At 36.2% G+C, this 20880-nt stretch overlaps 1 protein-coding gene across 2 annotated transcripts in view; it reads right to left on the bottom strand.

Moving 5' to 3' along the window:
* Positions 1 to 15726, bottom strand: part of LOC128743216 (putative fatty acyl-CoA reductase CG8306) — a 29795-nt gene extending 14069 nt beyond the window's left edge. Inside the window, exons 1-7 of one of the 2 annotated variants that reach the window (XM_053839747.1) lie at positions 15486 to 15726; positions 14802 to 14929; positions 14660 to 14740; positions 13766 to 14017; positions 13061 to 13206; positions 8117 to 8226; positions 6228 to 6420 (exon numbers count right to left, since the gene is read on the bottom strand). In XM_053839747.1, coding sequence (XP_053695722.1) covers positions 6228 to 6420; positions 8117 to 8226; positions 13061 to 13206; positions 13766 to 14017; positions 14660 to 14740; positions 14802 to 14921 — 902 coding nt within the window. In that variant the 5' untranslated portion in view covers positions 14922 to 14929; positions 15486 to 15726. Of the gene's footprint in view, positions 1 to 6227; positions 6421 to 8116; positions 8227 to 13060; positions 13207 to 13765; positions 14018 to 14659; positions 14741 to 14801; positions 14930 to 15094; positions 15205 to 15485 lie in introns of those variants that run through there. The other variant, XM_053839748.1, reaches the window with a different exon arrangement.
* Between the last annotated feature and the right edge of the window lie 5154 nt (positions 15727 to 20880).

Raw genomic sequence — 20880 nt, 5'->3', positions numbered from 1 at the left:
GAGTTCAAATGTCAGCGATGTCAAACTTCTTATTCTGATCGCATGCTGCGCGATCGAATAATGATTGGTGTGCAGGATAAGAAACTCCAGTTAAAACTCCTCGACCTCCTCGACGGACGAGATGATCCTCTCATGAAACTTGTAAAGTATTTGAGGCCGCTTCCGAAAACAAGCTTATCCTTGATCGCAAAGTGAATTTGTTGTTGTTGTTATTGGTTTATTAGGATTTTTAAACGCAAGGCGTTCATTCAAATTCTTAAAGAATTTACTGGATGTGAAATCGGTTGAAAAACAAACGGATGACGACCAAAAGGAGATTCTGTCCGGCGGCTAACGTGAAATGCTTTGCATGTGGTAATGCAGGACATTTTAGCAAGTGCTGTCGTCGCAAATTGGAGAAGAAGGAAGAACAGCGTAAAGCAACAAACGAAGCACGGACAACTGGATAAACAAAAATCGGTATTCACGTTAAACTGGAGTGACGTAGGTGAGTCTTTCGTTTTAGATGAGGTTATCATGTGGGCAGCATAAAAGTGCGTTTCAAACTAGACACTGGTGCCGATGTAAACTGTATACCGACTGATGTAGTAAATAAACTTGGCGTGCCGATTCATGACGTAAATAATGCTCTTGTTTTGGATTACAGTTCTAATAAAATTAAAATCCATGGAATGGTAAATTTGACTTGCTCTGAACATACAAAAGGTAGTATTCACAGTGCAGAATTTTTGGTTGTCGATTCGAATTTTGAGCCGTTGTTGGGTTTACAGACATTCGTGAAATTCGGACTAATCAGTCGGCTAAATAGAGTTCAGTTTTCTGCCAGTAAAACATAATTTCTTGTTAAGTACTGTGATGTCTTTGAGGGATTAGGAAAGTTTCCTGGGAAGTGTTCAATAGTGCTCAAAGAAAACTCTATACCAACCTTATTCTATAGAAAGCGCATACCTTTATCCTTGCATGACAGAATTAAAACTGTAGGTACTTAAGGTTCAAACACGGACCATCATAAAAGTTTGTTGCTATTATTTTTGCTTTCAAAAGAATCAGTACTCTTTTGTTGTATTTGTGAAAACTGGTAATATGTAGTATATGTGAGGTGTGCACAACCAAATTTCTGATTTGAAAATGACGCGCGACCAGAAATACTCCCTACACCAAAAAAAATCGTCACGTCTAGTTTACGTGAAAACATAGGTAATTGTCGTCCACCGCACTTTGCATGTAACATTCACGTGAATTCAACCGCTTAGTCGATTTCGAGGTACAATGATGTTCTAACAAGCCAGTCGTCGTATTTTCGAATCTCAACTAGGCGAAAAGCCTTGGGTTTAAACGTCTTTTCTAAATTTTGACCCTTATTTATCGACGGACTTCACAGCCAGCTATCAAAGTACAAGACATACGGGGCTACTGCAACAATCCTACTAGCTCTATCTAGCAGCACCGCCTAGACGATATTCGAAAATACGACGACTGGCTTGTTAAACCGGCATCATACCTTGAAACCAACTAAGCGGTTGGATTTACGTGGATATTACATGCAAAGCTAGGCGGTGCTGATAGATAGAGTCAATAGGATTGTTGAACTAGCCCCGTAACTGTTCTGTGCATTAATAGCAGGCTGTGAAGCCTGTCGATAAAAAAGGGTCAAGTCTTAGAAGGACGGTTAGCCCAAGGCTTCGCATTTTTCACTTGAATTATTAGTAGCTTGCACTCATACTAACCGGTGTACGTGCGATCCCGGTAAATTTTATCAACTTTACTCACATCGCTTTCGTAATTTCATAATTATTTCATAATTTCTTTACAATCATCATCTCTGCCGGTTATTGGACATCAATTCAATTCTCGGATCCGCTTGCTTGAGGCGTTTATTTACCTCTCGTAGTAAAGCCTTAGCCTTAGCTTTCCGCTTACGCTATACCGCGTCGCCAAAATTTCAAAGACGTCAGTTGAAAATGCTTCAACAGACAACGTTAGTTGAAAAGCTTCAACAACATACAAAAGCATCGCAACATTGAAACAAGAACAATGGTAACTCGTACCATTTTTCTGAAAACGTTTGCTTTTGAAAGTACCATGAACAGGTTACTATGATTCTTGTAACGTAACGTAACGAAAGTAACGTATAATAATTTTGACTAAACAACGTTAGGGCTAAATCTTTTTAGCCAATATTTACTGGTGCATCCTTTCATTTTTACGTTCTAATATAGTATACCCTACCATGAAATTTTCTGTGTAGCTTACTCTTGCGAGAAAACCCTGAGAGAGAGAGTTGCGAAGACGGTCCTCTTTTTCTCATACTTTGACTGTTCTTCTTCTTCCTATTGCGTTTGGTTTCAATTTCGGGTTGACAAATCCAACTTGTGCGTGAAATCCTCATTGTGCATGTAAACTGTGCGTTTTAGAATGATGAGAAAACAATGTGAAATTTAACATCTACAAGTTGCATCGACAAGTCGTGTTAAATTTATGGGAAATATAATCGGAGATGGAGTTGTTCATCCCTTAGAAAAAATCAGAGGGGTTGTGTACAAGACACGATCGCATAGGTGACACAGGACTACGTAAGTCTTTTTGTAGTGATAATAGCATTTATCCATACATGTAAGAATACGATTCTTCATTTATGCATGCTACATGCAGCGAAATTAACCTAAATGTAATGCTTGACTATTGAAACTATGTAAAGAATTGCAGGCAACTAACTGACACAAAGCAGCAAATGAAACGTTCAAAACTATTCTCTGATAAGAGAGTCGTTGATTTTCCTCGCTTTGAGAATTGCTGCGTCACGTCAAATGCACAAATATCCCTTCAACCCTGTTTTCGAGCAAGACAACAGTTCCGAACAAAGTCTTGCAGCATATGGATGCAATTTAGCAAAAGGGAAGGGTGGCCGCTCACTTTCCTATGAAGTTTGACTTTCAGGAAATCAAATTGGACTAGATTCACTAGATTTAATGTTTAAAGATGATATCAGTTGAAGGAAAGGGGTGGTTTTACATTTCAACTAAATTGTTTACGTTCAGGACGTCAAATTAGACAAGGTTTAATGTTTAATCGATTGGAGTAAGAATATTGAAAATCGATCAAGAAACCGCTAAGCTATTAGCGTTCAAAACCTGACCACTTTTTGAAAAAGATTTTTTGGAATCACACACTATCCCAAACCTTGCCGTAAGACGTAGTCCTACGTCAAAAGACGTAAAGGCTATCACTGGAATGCGAAAACCAGCGAATGTTGCGGATGTTACGCGATTCCTTGGTTTATGCAAATATTTGGGAAAATTTATTCCTAACCTTTCCCGGCGTACAGTGAATCTCCGTAAATTGGTTCATAGCGTTGCTCCGTGGGAATGAAGAGAGGTACATGAACAGGAGATGGGTGATATTTTAAAGACGATTTCGGAAGCACCAGATTTTTTTGACCAAAGTAAACCCATTACTATTCAAACTGATAGTTCCAAGGATGGCTTAGGATAGATATGTCATACGCTTCAAGAACATTAACTAAGACTGAGCAGCGATGGGCCCAAATCGAGAAGGAATTACTGGCTGTTGTGTTTGCTTGCCAACGGTTTCATTATTTCATTTATGGTCGAGAGTTTGTGGTTCAATCTGACCATAAACCACTTGAAACACTGGTCAAAAGAAATATTAATGATGTAACTCCTCGGCTACAGCACATGTTCTTAATTTTATTTAAATATCCCGGACTGTCTTTAATATATAAACAGTTTGCTAGTGGCTGATTGTCTTTCAAGAGCTGCTCTGTCAGAAAATGGCGTGGTTCAGGAGGATTTAGAACATGTTATTCATGCACTTGTTAAAAGGGCATGTATGTCAAAGGATAATTTTAACCTATACGCAGAACATCTAAATCAAGATGAACGCTATTTGCGTGTCATCAAATACGTCAAAAATGCGTGGCCTCCGTATCATAAGTTAGACGATTTTAACCAGCTCTTTTTGCAAGTACCGTGAAGAGCTTCATACGAGAACGGATTTCTTTTCAAGGATCACCGTTTAGTGATTCCCACAGAGCTACAGAAATTATACGCAAATGGTTGCACGCGCCACACTTGGGAACTGAGAATACACCATCCAGAGCAAGGAAACAGTTTTTCTAGCCAGGAATGACCAATGATATTAACCCTCTAGTTCCCAACCCTGCCAATTGGCGGGCTTCAGGAAAATCGTTATAAATCTACTATGCTTATTCGTTTTATGTTGATATCCACCCTAATGAAGATAGTCGGGGACAAAAGCGTGCTATTCAGAAACACTATTATGACCATCATGCAAAGCCATTACCAATTCTCAATCTAGGAGATAGAGTTCTCTTCAAGAAGAACACGCGGGAGTGACACTACAGTGCGGTAATTCGTGACGTTAAACGGTCATTCTTATGTAATCAAGGATATGTTTGGAAATCATTTTCGTCGGAACCGAAGTTTTATGACGCATACTACTAATAACGACGCTGATGCAAGTGAAATTCATCTTGAGGATTATGCCAAAATCCACCAAGAGTCGTTGGGTCACCTGAGAACATGGTTCGAGCTCATGATTTATTATCCTTTTGTCCAGCGCGTCTGTGTTTCATAGGTACACGGGTACCAACGAGCCACATGCCCTGGCGGGTGTTGTGGGTTCAACTCCGGTTATAATCTCAGATTATAGCTTGGTTCGACCCATGCACCTTCCAGCATTGGACAAAAGGTAGGAGTCACAAAGACAACTTGTTAAGCGTAGCTACCTATTATCCCCCCCCCCCCCCCTTCCTTTCCACTCTTTCTCCTCCATTCCCAAAAAATCCTTCTTCATTACTTTCCCTTACCTTCCCTTCATCAATTGTAGAACCATCGTTTCAAAAAATATCATGATTTATTGCCGAATACAAATATTTCGCCGTACAATCCGTCTACTGAAATCAGTCAATCATATGTTGCTAGTCCACGTACAAGTATTCCTAGAGCCGGAAACCGTCTTATAACCCCACATAGTATTAAACCTGAACCTACTGATTATTCAAAGGAGCAAGAGGCTCAACAACATTACGAACTCGATAACGATTGCCAATTCGCACATTTACCCGATTCTGAATCTGATCTGAATCTTCCCTTTGCTAGCTTTACAACTGATTTTTCATCCCATTCATCCCACGGGAAACTGTCAACCGACTCTCACTTTCTCTCTATACCGGTTACATGCTACCGGGGACTGTCATTAACGCACTACGCACATTCCAGACAAATCCTCTAATATGCTGCCACTGTTTTACAATTATTTGGTAAGCATACATAATAAGCATGAGACAGGGCAATTTGTCGGTATTTTTCGTAAGTGTGGAGGGTTTTGCTACTTGCTCAATAAAATTTTTATAGAAAGCTACACACTTAAAAAAAAGTACCGAGTTCTTTTACTGTAAAGTACTGAGCAGCAGAACGTTCGGTAAAAAAATTTCATGATGCCAAACATTACTAATGATCCGTAAACGTCGATTGGCACCATCGAATTTTACCGAACGTTCGGCTGCTCAGAGTTCGGTAAAAAAATTTAAGTGTGTATGATGTCAATTTCTTTCAGATAACGGTGGATAAGCAGTTCTTTACATTTAAAAAGATAGATTAAGTTTGAGCCCACTTTTGTCTTCAGGGAGTACGTTGGGATGCATAGGTAGCAGGTATGGCACAATCACTTTGACTCAATTCACATTCATTTGACAGTACAGTCTCAGCCGAGCAAAATTTGAAAAAAATATGTATGAGACGATCGAAGTACTAGTTATTATCTACACCTTTCCTGTTTGAAGTTGGGCTGTATCTTTTGTATTTACGGTGCTACAATGCTAGTAGCTCATTAGTAGCCAAGTGATCGTGCACTTAGAGCTACTAGCATTGTAGCACCATAACTACAAAAGATGCAGCAAAAGTTTATTCAGAAAAATTGTAGATAACTGATTCTATAAATGTTCCATCTAAAACTTTGTCAAATTTTGCTCGGCTGAGACTGTACTGTCAAATGAATGTGAATTGAGTCAAATCGTGCCATCCATGATTGGTAGTCGTGTTATCTGCTCATTTCGTATAAACGTGTGATCATTTTTTAATAAAATAAAAAATCTAGACTATGAAATGCACAAAAAAAATTAAAAATTAAGAGACTCACGTCACTTCCCGAATTTATTACAGATAAATGTTTCATAATTAGCCTACCTGGTGTCAGATATATAGCATCCTGTAACTAATATTTGGTTAACAACAGTATCCACCGGAATGTAATCGTATATAAGCTCAGTTCCCACTGGTAGCCGTCTTATTACACCCTTAGCTGCCCCCATAAGAAAGCCTTGTGGGCCGTTCTTTGAAATAGTCCATCCAGGCACAGGTTCTTTCCACGCTCCAGTGACTGTAAATAAACAAATTGAAAGATGACGTATTAGGCAAGTTACGACTCAATCATCTCGATATGATTTAGCATTCATAACTATAAGGTATAGAGCTCTGAGACTGATGAAAATGATGAAGATTGATGTAAAGTAACTTCCTGATATGTGTATGTTTACGATGTTGATGTACCTCTGAGTATTATAGTTTGAGTATAAGCTTGGAAAAGATAGCGACAGAGAAACATTCCAAATTTAACCTTCTCTTAATTGTAACTATTTTTTGATTGACTGATTTACTTACAGTGAATACAAGGCTAATCCAAAGAGAAACAAGCAAGTTTACAAAAGATAATCACCAGGCTCTTTTGTAGCAATTAAAACACCAAATAGTCCGCTAACCACTTCTTATATAAATGTCAGGGCAAGTTGATACTACTTTTGGTATGATATGATAGTGATAATGTTAAAAGTTCTATATTAAATATGATTGTTAAAACATGCCTAGGAATGTGTTCAATCACTCCAAAAATCGCCTTGTCGTAACCAAGTCGACTTTTATTGTGAGCGAGGTCATTGTGAAATTGATGGAAATGAAACAGCTAACGCGCTTGCAAGACTTGAATCTTTTCATCAATTCGTATGGCTTGAGCTCTTTTGTGACTTATGTGGTTCTGCCTTGAAAATGGAGCTGATTATACGATGTATGATGCGGATGTACGAAAGTAGAATTAAATTGCTATAACACTTTCATCGCTAGGCTGTCAAAAGGACTTATCTCTCCAAACGTGTCTGTGACTTGTAAAATTGTTTCAAAAACAGACATGACCTAAGCATATAATATTATTCTTAGTTAAGTTATCAATTAAGAAGACTATTTGAACAACGATTTAAAACATTTGTAACTATGTTTGATTTAAGCGTAAAACTGTCCAAAGAAGCCCGGCACGACGGTACATCCTCTAATTTGCGGCAAACCGAACTCGGCAGTAATTTGCCAAAATCCAGTTTGATTCTTAGTCCAACTTGACGTCGGTGTCATTGTCATTTATTATTTAAGTGTTTTAGTAGGATAGCTGAAAATATAAGAAAAGAAATGAAATGATAACATTAGCATTTCTTTTCTTTTCTTAGCTTCTTTATTAAGACGCTCAAATAACCATACTAATTTGCAAGTCGCAAATCTACCAAAGCTCTGAAATCTCAGTGAACTAAACATTATAGCAACGGTTTGAGTAGTCTGGCTAAAAAGATACGAGGTTATGGTAAATGTTCGAAGCGAAAGGAATAAAATCGAATGCCACTAACGATAAGAGGTTTTATCACATCATAAAGGAGAGCAGGTGGGTGACTTAGGGCAGATGGAACTCGAACTCACAACTATCGATTGCCGGTCAAGTGTGTTTTTATGTTACACCAGCTTTACCAGTATCAATTAGACTATGCTCAGATAATTGATTGTAATATAATTAAATAATTTGTTTATTAGCCAGTGCTATCAACCTAGTGCTAGTTTTCTTAGGAATTATGATAAAAAATCTTAGTAATACTTTGAAGAATTATTTAATAATGAAATTTGCATCGTTCTTTCGAAGTTACATTTTAAATTTCCGCGTTAAATAGATAATTTGATAGTAGTAGATAGATAGTAGGAAAATTAAAGGATCTATAAGTGCCTAAAGCGGTCATCAATATCGAAACACTTATCCAAATACTTACTCATGCTAGGTCGGACAATACCGCAAGGAAATAATTCCGCACACTTGTTGACTTCATGTTCTGCCAGGTGTTTAGTAAATGTATAGGTATTTGGATGATCCTTTAATAGCCTAACGAATAAAAAAATTATGTAACTAATTTGAAATAGAAATGAGTTTTTTTTTTGAAAATTCTTCATATGATTCTCTATGTATAGTCATATAAGATATCATCAATACAACTTCATATCATTAACTTTCCACATTTTATTTTCTACTAGCTCACCCGATAAACTTCGTATGGCCACAAATTAAACTGTACTGTACATAAATCGTAAATCTCGAATGACCTTTGTCATGATCTCGACTTTTCCAAGTTTCTGAGGAGTTCAACCTTAGATGATTCATTTTGGCAGTTACGTAACTATGAAACCATGAGTAGTTTAATATACAAATTTGAAATTTTTTCTCACAGTAAAGTAGAAAACGACTCCTTCCATTGCTATGCCAGATAAAATGAAGCTGATAGCATTTAAATATTCGACGTGATTGTATAACATTTTGCCAACATTTTTTTTAGCTTTTAAACTACTTTTTTAGTTATTTTTATTTTTTCAGTATTTTTTCATGAAAATTCAGAATATTTTCTAAAAGTCAATCATAGATAATTTTTTGTAGGTTCGATAGTTTTCGAGTTAGGTTTTTTTTATAAAAAAAACTACAGCCCTAAGGGTTGCACGAAAGGGTAACGTAGGACTATATCAGATCATTAGATCAAAGACTAATGTCAACTGCATTTCTGGCATATGTATGTTTCTAAGAATCTGTGAGTGCCATTGTTTGCGATCATTCAATAATGACGTCCATTGCTTATTGGGGGGAGGGGGCTGTCAATTTTGTGACAGGTTGTGACAAAGGAGGGGAGGGGGTCTAGTCAAATGTGACATCCGTGGAAAAAATTGCATTTTCATCAAAAAGCAGCTAAAATATGTTTCTCATGGCGCTTAGAAGTCAGGCACAATTTATCAATGTTAACTAGATAGACCACGCGTTACATTGAAGGATATATGTAAATCAATTTCAGTTCATTTGCAATCAAAACTTCTATCATTTTACTTAATATTGGATAGAAAAGTACAATGAACTCTAAAAGCTATCGTCACGATGTAGTGAAACCTGCTTCGCCGACGCAGATTGAAGCTTGTTTTTAATCGGAGCCGTGCTGCTTCAATTGAAACCAAAGCTTTATTTCTTCATTGATTTGTAACAATTTGCAATTGAATGTTGTTAAGAGCCTTTGTTCGCAGTTATTATTCGTTATTAGTTGTTATTTTCTATATTTTTTTAATCATAAACTAACTCTTAAAAGGTTAAGCTATTTTTATAAAACACTTTTTACTTTCAACACGCTTTTCATTTTTATTTTTAGTTTGTGTGACGTCCAAAGGGGGGGGGGGGGGAGTTGGTATAAAAAAGCAGAAATTTGGTGGACGTAATATTTGAATCGTCCCTTTACGTGAATGTTTGAAAGAGAAGAGCGAAATATTGGGTGCTTTGCCCAAAGTTAAACGCGGTCTAAAGGAAACACCGCGCTAGAACTGTTGCCAGAATGCTGTAAACAGGCATGTTGTTCACCTAACTGGGTCGTCAAAAGTAACTAAAACTTTATGATTTCTGTGTAATTTCTTCCAATAATATCAAAATCGATCCGGCAACTATGAAAGAGCATTTCATTTATGAGTTGCGCGGTGGATAATTTTCAATGAAACTCACAATATTCAGATTCAATTCTTCATTGAATGCAATGGTGGCTTTGAAAATATGTGGACGTGGATTCATACACTCTAAAAAATCGTCACGTCGCATCCACGTGAAAAATCATGTAAACATCCGTACAGTACAGCAACTTACATGAACTTCATGTACTAGTTAATAGGAAAGTTGATGAAATTTACCGGGATTGCACGTAAACTGGTTAGTATGAGTACAAGTTACCAACAATTCACGTGAATGTTGCATGAAAAGTGTGATGAATGAGAATTACCCATGTTTTCACGTAAACTTGACGTGCCGATTATTTTGAGTGTAAGTACAATCCCTGCAACCATTGAGACATAGACACTGTGGTGGCAGTGTAGTTGTTTTCATGTCCTCTTTGTGCGGTGTTTCGGAGAATGAAAAACGCTGTCGTCTCGTCAGTTCCATGAAGTATTCCACCACGTGCACATATAAAGATTTTTTGACATTAGCTGGGGCCCTTGCTGAGGCTGTTTGCAGTAGGAGTAATATCAACATCAAATTTCAAACTCCCGGATCCTCTCCTCCACTCTTTGCTTCCCTTTTTACTCCTACATAAACAAGCCCCAGCTAATGTCATTCTCGTTAGTGACGAAGCCGCAAATTACTTCATTACCACTTACACTGTGTTTACACGCAGAAAAATGATGATAGTTTGAAACAACAATTAGCTGTTGTTGAGTTCAACTGGCATCATATTTTTGAATCACAAAAAATATTATTTAAGCTGAATTCATACTCCTTTTGCTTCTACTAGATCGTTTATAAACCAAAAACACTTATTTTTGTTTCTACATGTTTTTCTTTGACAGAAACTAGCTATTATTCAAAATAACAAACCTTATTGTTGAACTAAAAGGTCAAACAGTTAGAATCAAAAAAAATATCTGGATTAGCCTTCAGTATACACTCAAAATAATCCACACGTCCTTTCCACGTGAAAAATCACGTAAATTTCTCTACAGGGATTTACGTGACTTTCAGGTGATTTTTATTGGAAAAAATAATAACATCTATCTGATTTACACGTTAACGCATTAGTATGCGTGCGAACTACCTGAAAATCACGTAAATAGTACAGGAAAAGCTGGGTGGAAAATATTCACATAACTTTTCAGGTAACTTCGACGTGAAATATATTTTGAGTGTACAATATTTTTTGTTGAATTTATTCAACATTCTTTTGAATTCTTTTGCTTTTACTATTTATTTTTCTGTGTGTAGGAGCGAGTGAACTAATGATTATACCTCTGCTTCCTTGCTATTTGCTGAGTGAATTGTGTGAATCACTCTTCGTACCCGTTGCAAATTGAGGTGCTGGCCATCCCTAGTCTCAATTCACTTTAGAAAAAATTCTTGCCTTCTGAAATTCTGAAAACCCCACATGTTAAATTTGGTTCCATTTGCTTAATTAGTTCTCGAGTTATGAGGAAATTTGTATTTACTTTGTTTGGGAGCCCCCCCCCCCGTTTAGAAGAGGAAGGGGTGTCAGTACACCATAGAAAATATTCTTGCCTCCAAAAACCCCCACATGCCAAATTTGGTTACATTTGCTAAACTAGTTCTCGAGCTCGAGTTATGAGGAAATTTGGGTTTCATTTGTATAGGAGCCCCCCCCCTCTTACGCCCTCCAAAAAAATTGCTCTTTTACCCCCTGCTGGTTATTTTATCTACCCAACGACATATAAATTGTTCAGTTGCGTTCAGTAGTTTAGTAGTTATTACCATTTGAAATCTTTCATTCAAACGTTACACTTCTGTTTTCGTTTTCACAAAGTGCTACCCAGGCAGGATTTTTTCTATGGTGAATTAGAACCTTTGCCTTCTTTAAGAAGAGGGGCTCCCATACAAATGAGATACAAATTTCTTTATAACTCTAGAACTAATCAACCAAATTTGGAGGTATGAATTTATTTTATGATAAGTGACAAGCGGTAAGTTGTGAAAGTAAACTAGTAAAACCTACTTGGTGCAAGAGTTTTTGAAAATTCGAAAAATTACCAAAATGGCACCAATTTTTTCAAAAGAAAGGTGTTTTTTCATCAAAAATCGCCAATTAGGAGTTCATAAAAAATTGAGATATCAAAAAACGGCTTCGTAGCAATTTTGATAATTCATTTTTACATGCTGAAAAAAAAATTCAGCCAAATCGGTCCACTAGACTCTGAGATATACGTACCGCCAGCTAAAGAAACATGGCTTCGGGGAAAACGCGTTCAAAGTTTTGTACAGCAATGAACTTCCCTTGAGGTGACTCCACAATATTTACCGTAAGTTTTCAATGAGATCAGATATCAAAAAAAAAATTTTGGAATAGCATTTCTGAAGGCTTATGCGTCTCGAAAATGCAAAAAAATAAAATTCGATTTTTCCGACTTTCCAGAGTAGGGTCCCCCCTTACAGGCTACAAGCGAGTTAAAGTAAGATTATTGAAACATGTCAAGCTACGCATGATCATATTTAATACAATAATCTGTGGGCTGGTCATTCATTACTATTTCAACCTTTATGATGCACACAAGCGATTTATAAAAGAAATATATGTCTCAATGGTTGCTGGCGTTGTACTTATGAACCCCCGTCCACGTAAAGCCACCATTGCATTCAATGAAGAATGGAATCTGAATATTTCGCTCTTCTCTTTTAAACAATTACTTAAATAATGGGACTCACAGATTCTTATAAACATACGTATGCCAGAAATGCAGTTTACATTAGTCTCTGATCTAATGATCTGATATAGTCCTACGTCACTCTTTCGTACAATCCTTAGGGCTGTATACCTTGTAGTTTTTTCAACCATTTTATTTGGTCGGCCAACTCTATTTTTCTAGGGGTGGGGGCTAAATCTCTCCTAGGGGGGGCTTACCCCCCCTCTAGTTCCGCCAATGGTTATGCTTGCGATATTCGCCCTTTTGTTGGTTCTGCTTTAATGTATATCCAGCTAACATGCTGATCAACATTTAATGCTGATGCTCATGCTGATCAATCTAATGTTATATCTTTAACCGAGATAGCTGTTGGTCCATTACTGTCAAAACTCGGAAGCGAGTCAAAACAAGTTTGACGAAATTCGTTCAACAAATATAACCTGTAAAAATATAGCGATGCCAGCGGCAATACTTGCCTAGTATTCTTGAGGTATGTTATCTTACCCTGTTGTACATACCTGTTAGTTAATTCGTCTAGAGCTTCATCACTTAACGTGTTCACTAAATCAATTATCTTTTCTGCGTTTTCAGGCGCTGGGTAAAGTTTTTCGTCTGTCTCCTTCAGGTACGAATTTACATAAGCACTGGAAACGTGTACCATACACTGTAAATAGTACAAGCAAGATATTTATTTGGCTTGTTTGAAAAGAAAAAAGGGACTGGTCCTTTAAAAGTATTTTTGCCTTACAAGAAAAAATATTTTAAAAAATCTTTCATTTCAAAGAGAAACAAAATTTGGCGGATGTTAAGTATAAGGATTTATTCCAATACAAACTTTCGAAAATTTTGCTTGAATGAAATATTGAGTGAAATATTGCAACTCACATGCATTTTCACTTCCTGGAAGTACAATAAGCTGCTGTTAGGTAAGTATCACTTATAGAGGTTATTAATCACTAGTAGATTTTTCAGATATTTTATTTAACTAATAATATGAACTGTACCACTAACATCAGCACATGTTACACACATCATCAGCATTTCTTATGTTAATAAATAACCAAATTGTGCTGCAAATCACAATTTAATATGTGTTTCCGAAAAAGTGATAAAATTATTCAATTGTTTAGTATGCCTGAATAATATGCGACTGAAAAATATATAGGTAATATTTTTTCCATAGGTAACTTTGAAAATCTAAATAAAAATACTCGAAAACTTACTTTTAGTTTTTGCATTTCCTTGCAAAGCTGCATCACCCTTCGTGAACCCAGTAAATTAATTTGGACGGTGGGTCTTAACGTAGCTTGAAAGTCCAATGTTGCTGCAGAATGGAATACCACATCAATGGTTGTCACAAGCGTGAATCTATCGTCTGGCGACAAGCCTAAATTCTCTTCTCCAACATCACCGGCGATAGCATGTAACTTGCGAAATACTTCAGAAGAAGCTTGTTGTAACAGCGTTTCGAATATCTACATAAAAAAAGTTAACCAAGTTATTAGGGTAGAGGAACCATATTTCACCAGGTGCCATATTTCACTAGTTGATGAATCCAAAGCCCTTTTGCATATTTTTGGTAGACTTAAAAGAAATTATTTGACGAATTGGTAAAATTGAGGACATAAATTTTACCAATTCGTCAAATGATTTCTATTAAGTCTACCAAAAATATGCAAAAAGGCTTTGGGTTCATCAACTGGCAAAATATGGATCCTCTACCCTATAGCCTCGTGAACAAAATCATGCTCAAAGAACAACAACATTTTTACGTAATACTACAAATAAGTTTGTTTCGTCTCCATTACTGTACAAGGAATTACATATAAACTTTCGTATCGTATTTTCGTGACAAGAGATTTAATTCAATTTAAGTCAGACATGAGTTGATGATAGAAAAATTTAGTTATAAACTGAAAGCCTTACCGCAATGCTTTGATTACTCTGGTTTTGCATTTTTCTTAAAATACATGGTACATTTGGTATTTCCTTACCTTTCGTAACAAATTAAAATGAAAATTTAAACAAAGCCTTCAAGGTAAAGATTATAAGTCGTAAATTACACTACTTACATTCTAGAAAGCAGCTAAAATTGCAGCTATAATTATTATACATACCGCATTTTCTGTAAGTTCCTTCAATCTTTCGACAATTTGCTTTCCTCTTTTTGGTCTCATTAGCAAGTAGATACCTCCGACCTATATTTTTTATTTTTATTTTTTTTTAATTTTTCAGAATTTGAATTTAGTTTTTACTTACATCTGGGCATGATCTTAAAATCTTTTCAACAATTGCAATTCCTAGAAAACCAGTTCCACCAGTTATAAAAATGTTTTTATTTTTATAAAAACTTTTCACAGACGAAATTGATTCTTTCATAGTGGAATCTAAAAGACATACGTTAGAAGCGAACATAACAAAAACGCATAATTAATATTCAAGCAGACTGGTTTTATAAGAAAAAAATAAAATAAAAAAATAATTGTTCAAAAGCTCGTTTCAAATTTATGGATTTTTGAATTTATATTGAGAGAAAGTTAAATAACGGAAACCTGACTTGATGTCAGAGGCAAGGAAGATTTAGCATCTCATAACTAAACCGTTCAAAGATTAGAAACCAAATTGTACATCACTGAAGTCGTAATTTGGTCGTGGATTTTAATCGAGAAAAAGAAAAATTATTTTACGTGTCGCTTATTACACGTTTGTTGATATGAATTTCTATTATTCATAAACCAACGCAGCAGTTTCATACGTTACCTAATATTCATTCAACAAACCTGCTACACACGTTCGAGTAAAACGTCAAAAATTGTATAATGATCTTGATGAATGAATTACTACAATTTATTGCGGAATACTGATTATGCATTTAATAAAAGATGTTTTTTCGAATAATAATCAACACCAGTAGTATTGGTAATATTAAACTATTAAACATACCTATCAAACTTATTTTCCTTATGGTTTATAAAACAAATACAGTCTTTTAATAAAACTAGGACCGAATAGACCTCTTCATCTGAAACCGAACTAAGAGCACTGTGCACACAGTTGTAACATGAAAACAGGTTTTTCGCTTTCTCTCGTATTCCAAAATTCAGTTATCCAGTTGAAAGTATTAGTGCTGGATCGGCAGATGATGATCACGGGTAAACTAAGACGCGGTAATAACGAGCGGTGACTAGGCGGAAGTTGCGTGTTTCTTGATATGTTTTGATCATACACTCATTAGACTGATTTTAGTTTTGCTACTGGTTGGAACCGTCTTTTCGGTTCAGAGTAGCTTCCCAAATATCAGGAATAATTTCGGCTCTTTGTGATATATATTGAGTTGAATGGCACTTCAAGGAGCTTGAAGTTTATATGTAATTTTTTAACTACTTTCATGACACAAACAATACCTTGAGCCTACGACGTGGGCCTATTTTCAACGAATGACTTAAAGTTCTGTAAAGTACAATTTTTTCCGTATTTGAAATCGCTATTACTTAAAAAACTGAACTTCAAACGTGCTGGAGTATGGTATAAGTATCGGGGTCAGTTACAAAAGACAAAACCTCTAGGACTGTCGCAGTGGCTTCTTGAAACTTAGCATTAAAATTGTTTTTATTTTAGTTGGTTGAGGAGCATATTCATGCTCCTGCGCATGCTGCATGCTATGAATTTCAATTAAAAAATATTAAGCTGCAGCTTAATATTTTTTAATTGAAATTCATATTCAGACATTTGAAATTCATGCCCCGGTAATCGGCAATCGGAATCGACAGTAATCAAATTAGCTATGATTTGGCAGAGGTAATTTTTGAACCACACTAACGTTCTTATCTGCGATGAACACTGGAATGACATTTCAAAAACAAAACTCAGGTGTTTCATTTGATCACCACACACTAGAGAATGACGTCAATAGTAACAAAAAGTCATACAAAAAGAGTTTATGCTCATTATTCTATCCGAGGCAGCAGTGGACTCTAATTCAGTCGTTCAGGTTCTAACCTTTTTTTTAAAATTCCAGATAAATTAAATATAATTATGTAATACTGTGAACATGCGTCCTCGGATTTCATTTCCACCATTCCGATCACTGAACCAAAGTAATCGAATTTAAGGAGAAATGAGTCGTCATTGATTTTGAGAATTTCAAAAGCAGTTTTTTTTGTTTGAAACAAAAATTCTGTTCATGAAAATATATTCTCTGTGTTCAGATTGGCAAGAAGAATATTGCAGTGAATACATTTCTAAAAACAGAGCTTTTGTTTGGGCCCAACAACATTTTCCGAAATTTGAAAAGTTAATGACTAATCATTCCCCTTTAAAAAGAGTCAATCAAAAAGCTATAGTTATTGCACCTGGCAGGAATTTAACGAGTCCTACGCAAATTCTTTTTTTAATAATAATTATCCTGTACTTACTAAATACATTGAAAATATGCTGGTCAAGCAAGGAGGGGTGCAGTGGGGAGGCAATAACGAAAAACTGATAGTTCAAATTGCTAAATTGCAAACGTGCGTGGTAAACGCAGAAAATAACCACGCTAATAATTTTCGCGTGGGACTCTAAATAGGTGGAAACTCCGTAATATTATGAATATTTTCATTGACTATGAAATATTTTGCATTATAAAATTTTGACATAAGCTGGTGCCCTAGGTGAAGCTGTTTAGAGTAGGAATAATATCAAATTTCAAACTCTCGGATCCTCTCCTCCACTCTGTGTTCCCCTCTGAACTCTACCCATACGAGCCCCAACTAATGTTATTCACGTTTAATGAGAAAACCGCAAATTACTTCATGGTTTTTAATTCAATCTCCTAAAATCGACTACTTATTCTCTTGAGTGGTGAGAACTAGCATAACAGCAGGATGTCCCTAATAACGATTTCAAAAATATTTTTTTATACAATGCACGCTAAAGTAGCGATTTATTGAATGTTATATTTGAAATTATTTGCTTTGACGTAAAACTACCGTAAATGCACGTAATTCTGCGCACCACACATTTTCATTAAAAACTGGAATATTCTAAAATTAATAACTACAAGTGCACATATTTTCCTAGATGTATTGATTAATTTAAAAATTTACAGGGATTCGAATTCGAAAGTTTTGGCTGAAATGGGGGTGCACAGGAATAGGAATCGCGCAGAACTCGGGCATTTACGGTACGCTTTTTAGAAGGACATTGAAGTAGCTTTTACGCGGTTTGTTTATTACGCGACTATTTCAACGCAAATTCCGGATTTTTCCTGTTTTCTACGCGAATTTCGGAATTTACGCCTTTTTTGTGTGATTTTCGAAATTTACGCGGATGTGCCGGTTTTTTACGTAAATATCGGAATTCAGGTGGCTTTTTCACGTGAATTTCGATTTCGATTTACGCAAACCGTATCCTTCGCGTAAAAAAATGCAAAAATTAACATTTGCTGAAAAGTGGTTAAATTTTGTACGTTTGTAACTCAGCCATTTTTCAATGGATTTTATTTCACCAATTGAACAGAAATTTTTCTATGTATTGACTGATTTAAGGAACGTTTTCTGGTAAGTGCGATGTTTGAAATTGCCATCAATTGAATCGTTCCGGATTATAGTGGTCTATTGACCATTCAATTAGTTTTTTTTGTTAGATTATAGTCACTTTAACAGCTTATGTCATTCGTGACTTCTGCGGGGTTGGGATTTGAACCCGGGTCCTCGGCGTGAGAGGCGTAAATGCTAACCACTTCGCCGGGATTGACCCCATTTACTTAGTTAATTTTACAGGAGACGCAATTGTCTAAAAAACTATAATAAATTCTATACAATTATTTTCTCCAAACCAAGTGTTCTAATGTGTAGTGTATAAAGTGATTCAACATGAGAATACAAAAAATCCCAACTTTTGTCAAAATATACGATTTATTCATACCAATGTACATAGACCACTATGATTTCATATATATTTTTATCTTAATCCCCAAAACATTCCGCAACATAGTGGTCTATATCCATGGGATTTGTAAATGTCAATAAATGATACAAAATCTATACCTATAAAGAAGGATTTCTGTCTGTCTGTCTGTCTGTCCGTATGTTCCTTATAGACTCGAAAACTACTGAACCAATCGGCATGAAAATATTCATGTAGAGGTTTTTTGGGGCCAGGAAAGGTTTTAGTGATGGTTAGAAACCCCTCCCCCCACTAAGAGGGGGGGCTCCCATACAAATGAAACACAAATTTCCTCATAACTCGAGAACTAATCAAGCAAATGGAACCAAATTTGGCGTGTGAAGGTTTTCGAGGGCAAGAATATTTTCTATAGTAAATTAGGACCCCTCCCCACTTTAAGAGGGGTGCTCCTGTACCAAAGAAACACAATTTACCTCATAACTCGAGAAGTAATTAAGCAAATGGAACCAAATTTGGCATGTGGGTGTTTTTGGAGACAAAATTTTTTTCCATGATAAATTGGGTCCCTCCCCGTTTTAGGAGGGGGGATCCTATACACATGAAATACAAATTTCCTCATAACTGAAGAACTAATCAAGCAAATGGAACAAAATTTGGCATGTGAAAGTTTTCGAGGGCAAGAATATTTTCTATGGTAAATAAGGACCCCTCCTCACTTTAAGAGGGGGGGCTCCTATACAAACGAAATACAAATTTCCTCATAACTCGAGAACTAATCAAGCAAATGGAACAAAATTTGGCTCGTGAGTGTTTTTGGAGACAAAATTTTTTTCTATGATGAATTGGGACCCCTCCCCACTTTAGGGAGGGGGGCTCTTATACAAATGAAATGCAAATTTCCTCATAACTCGAGAATTAATCAAGCAAATGGAACCAAATTTGGCATGTGAAAGTTTTCTAGGGCATGAATATTTTCCATTGTTGTTTAGAACCCCTCCCCACTTTAAGAGGGGGGGCTCCTATACAAACGAAATACAAATTTCCTCATAACTCGAGAACTAATCAAGCAAATGGAACCAAATTTGACACGTGGGTGTTTTTGGAGACAAAAATTTTTTCTATGATGAACTGGGACCCCTCCTCACTTTAGGGGGGGCTCCTATACAAATGAAATACAAATTTCCTCATAACTCGAGAGCTAACCAAGCAAATGAAACCAAATTTGGCATGTGAAAGTTTTCGAGGGCAAGAATATTTTCTATGGTGAATTAGGACCCCTCCTAACTTTAAGAGGGGGGGCTCCTATACAAACAAAATACAAATTTCCTCATAACTCGAGAACTAATCAAGCAAATGGAACCAAATTTGGCAAGTGGGTGGTTTTGGAGACAAAAATTTTTTCTATGAATTGGGACCCCTACCCACTTTAGGAGGGGGGGGCTCCTATACAAATGAAATTCAAATTTCCTCATAACTCGAGAACTAATCAAGCAAATAGAACCAAAACTGGCATGTGGAGGTTTCCGGAGGCAAAAATATTTTCTGTGGTGAATTAGGACCCTCTCAACTCTAAGAGGGGGTGCTTCTACACAAATGAAATACAAATTTCCTCATAATTCGAGAACTAATCAAGCAAATGGAACCATATTTGGCATGTGGGTGTTTTTGGAGGCAACCATTTTTTCTATGATGAATTAGGACCCCTTACCTTTTTAAGAGGGGGGGCTCTCATACAAACGAAATACAAATTTCCTCATAACTCTAGAACTAATCAAGCAAATGGAACCAAATTTATCATGTGGGTGTTTTTGTAGGCAAGAATATTTTCTATGGTATATTTTCTATGGATTTCCCCACTTTAAGAGGGGGGGGGGCTCCTATACAAATGAAAAACAAATTTCCTCATAACTCGAGAACTAATCAAGCAAATGGAACCAAATTTGGTAAGTGGTTTTGGACGCAAGATTTTTTTCTATGGTGAATTGAGACCCCTCTCTTCTTTAGAAAGCGAGTTATGGCCCATCTCCCCTTTAAGAGGGTGGGCTTCCATACAAATGAAATGCAAATTTCCTCTTATCTCGAGAACTAATCAATCAAATGGAACCAAATTTGGCATGTGGGAGTTTTAGATGGCAGAAATTTTTTCTATGGTGAATTACGACCCCTTCCCCTTTTAAGAGGGGAGCTTCCATACAAATGAAATACAAATTTCCTTATAACTTGAGAACTAATCAAGCAAATGGAACCAAATTTGGCATGTGGGAGATTTTGGAGTCTTGAATTTATTTTACGATAGTTAGAGACCTCTCACCCCTGTGGTAGGGGGATATGGACTCTCATACAAATAAAACAGAAATTTTTGCGAAACTCAAAACCTAATCGAACTCGTGAAATTCGAGACTCTTCCATAAAACATTAGTCAATACAAGACCACAAAAACTATCTATAG

This window comes from Sabethes cyaneus, chromosome 3 (assembly GCF_943734655.1).
Source record: "Sabethes cyaneus chromosome 3, idSabCyanKW18_F2, whole genome shotgun sequence".
Taxonomy (NCBI): domain Eukaryota; kingdom Metazoa; phylum Arthropoda; class Insecta; order Diptera; family Culicidae; genus Sabethes; species Sabethes cyaneus.
This window is presented reverse-complemented; position numbering and strand designations above follow the sequence as displayed.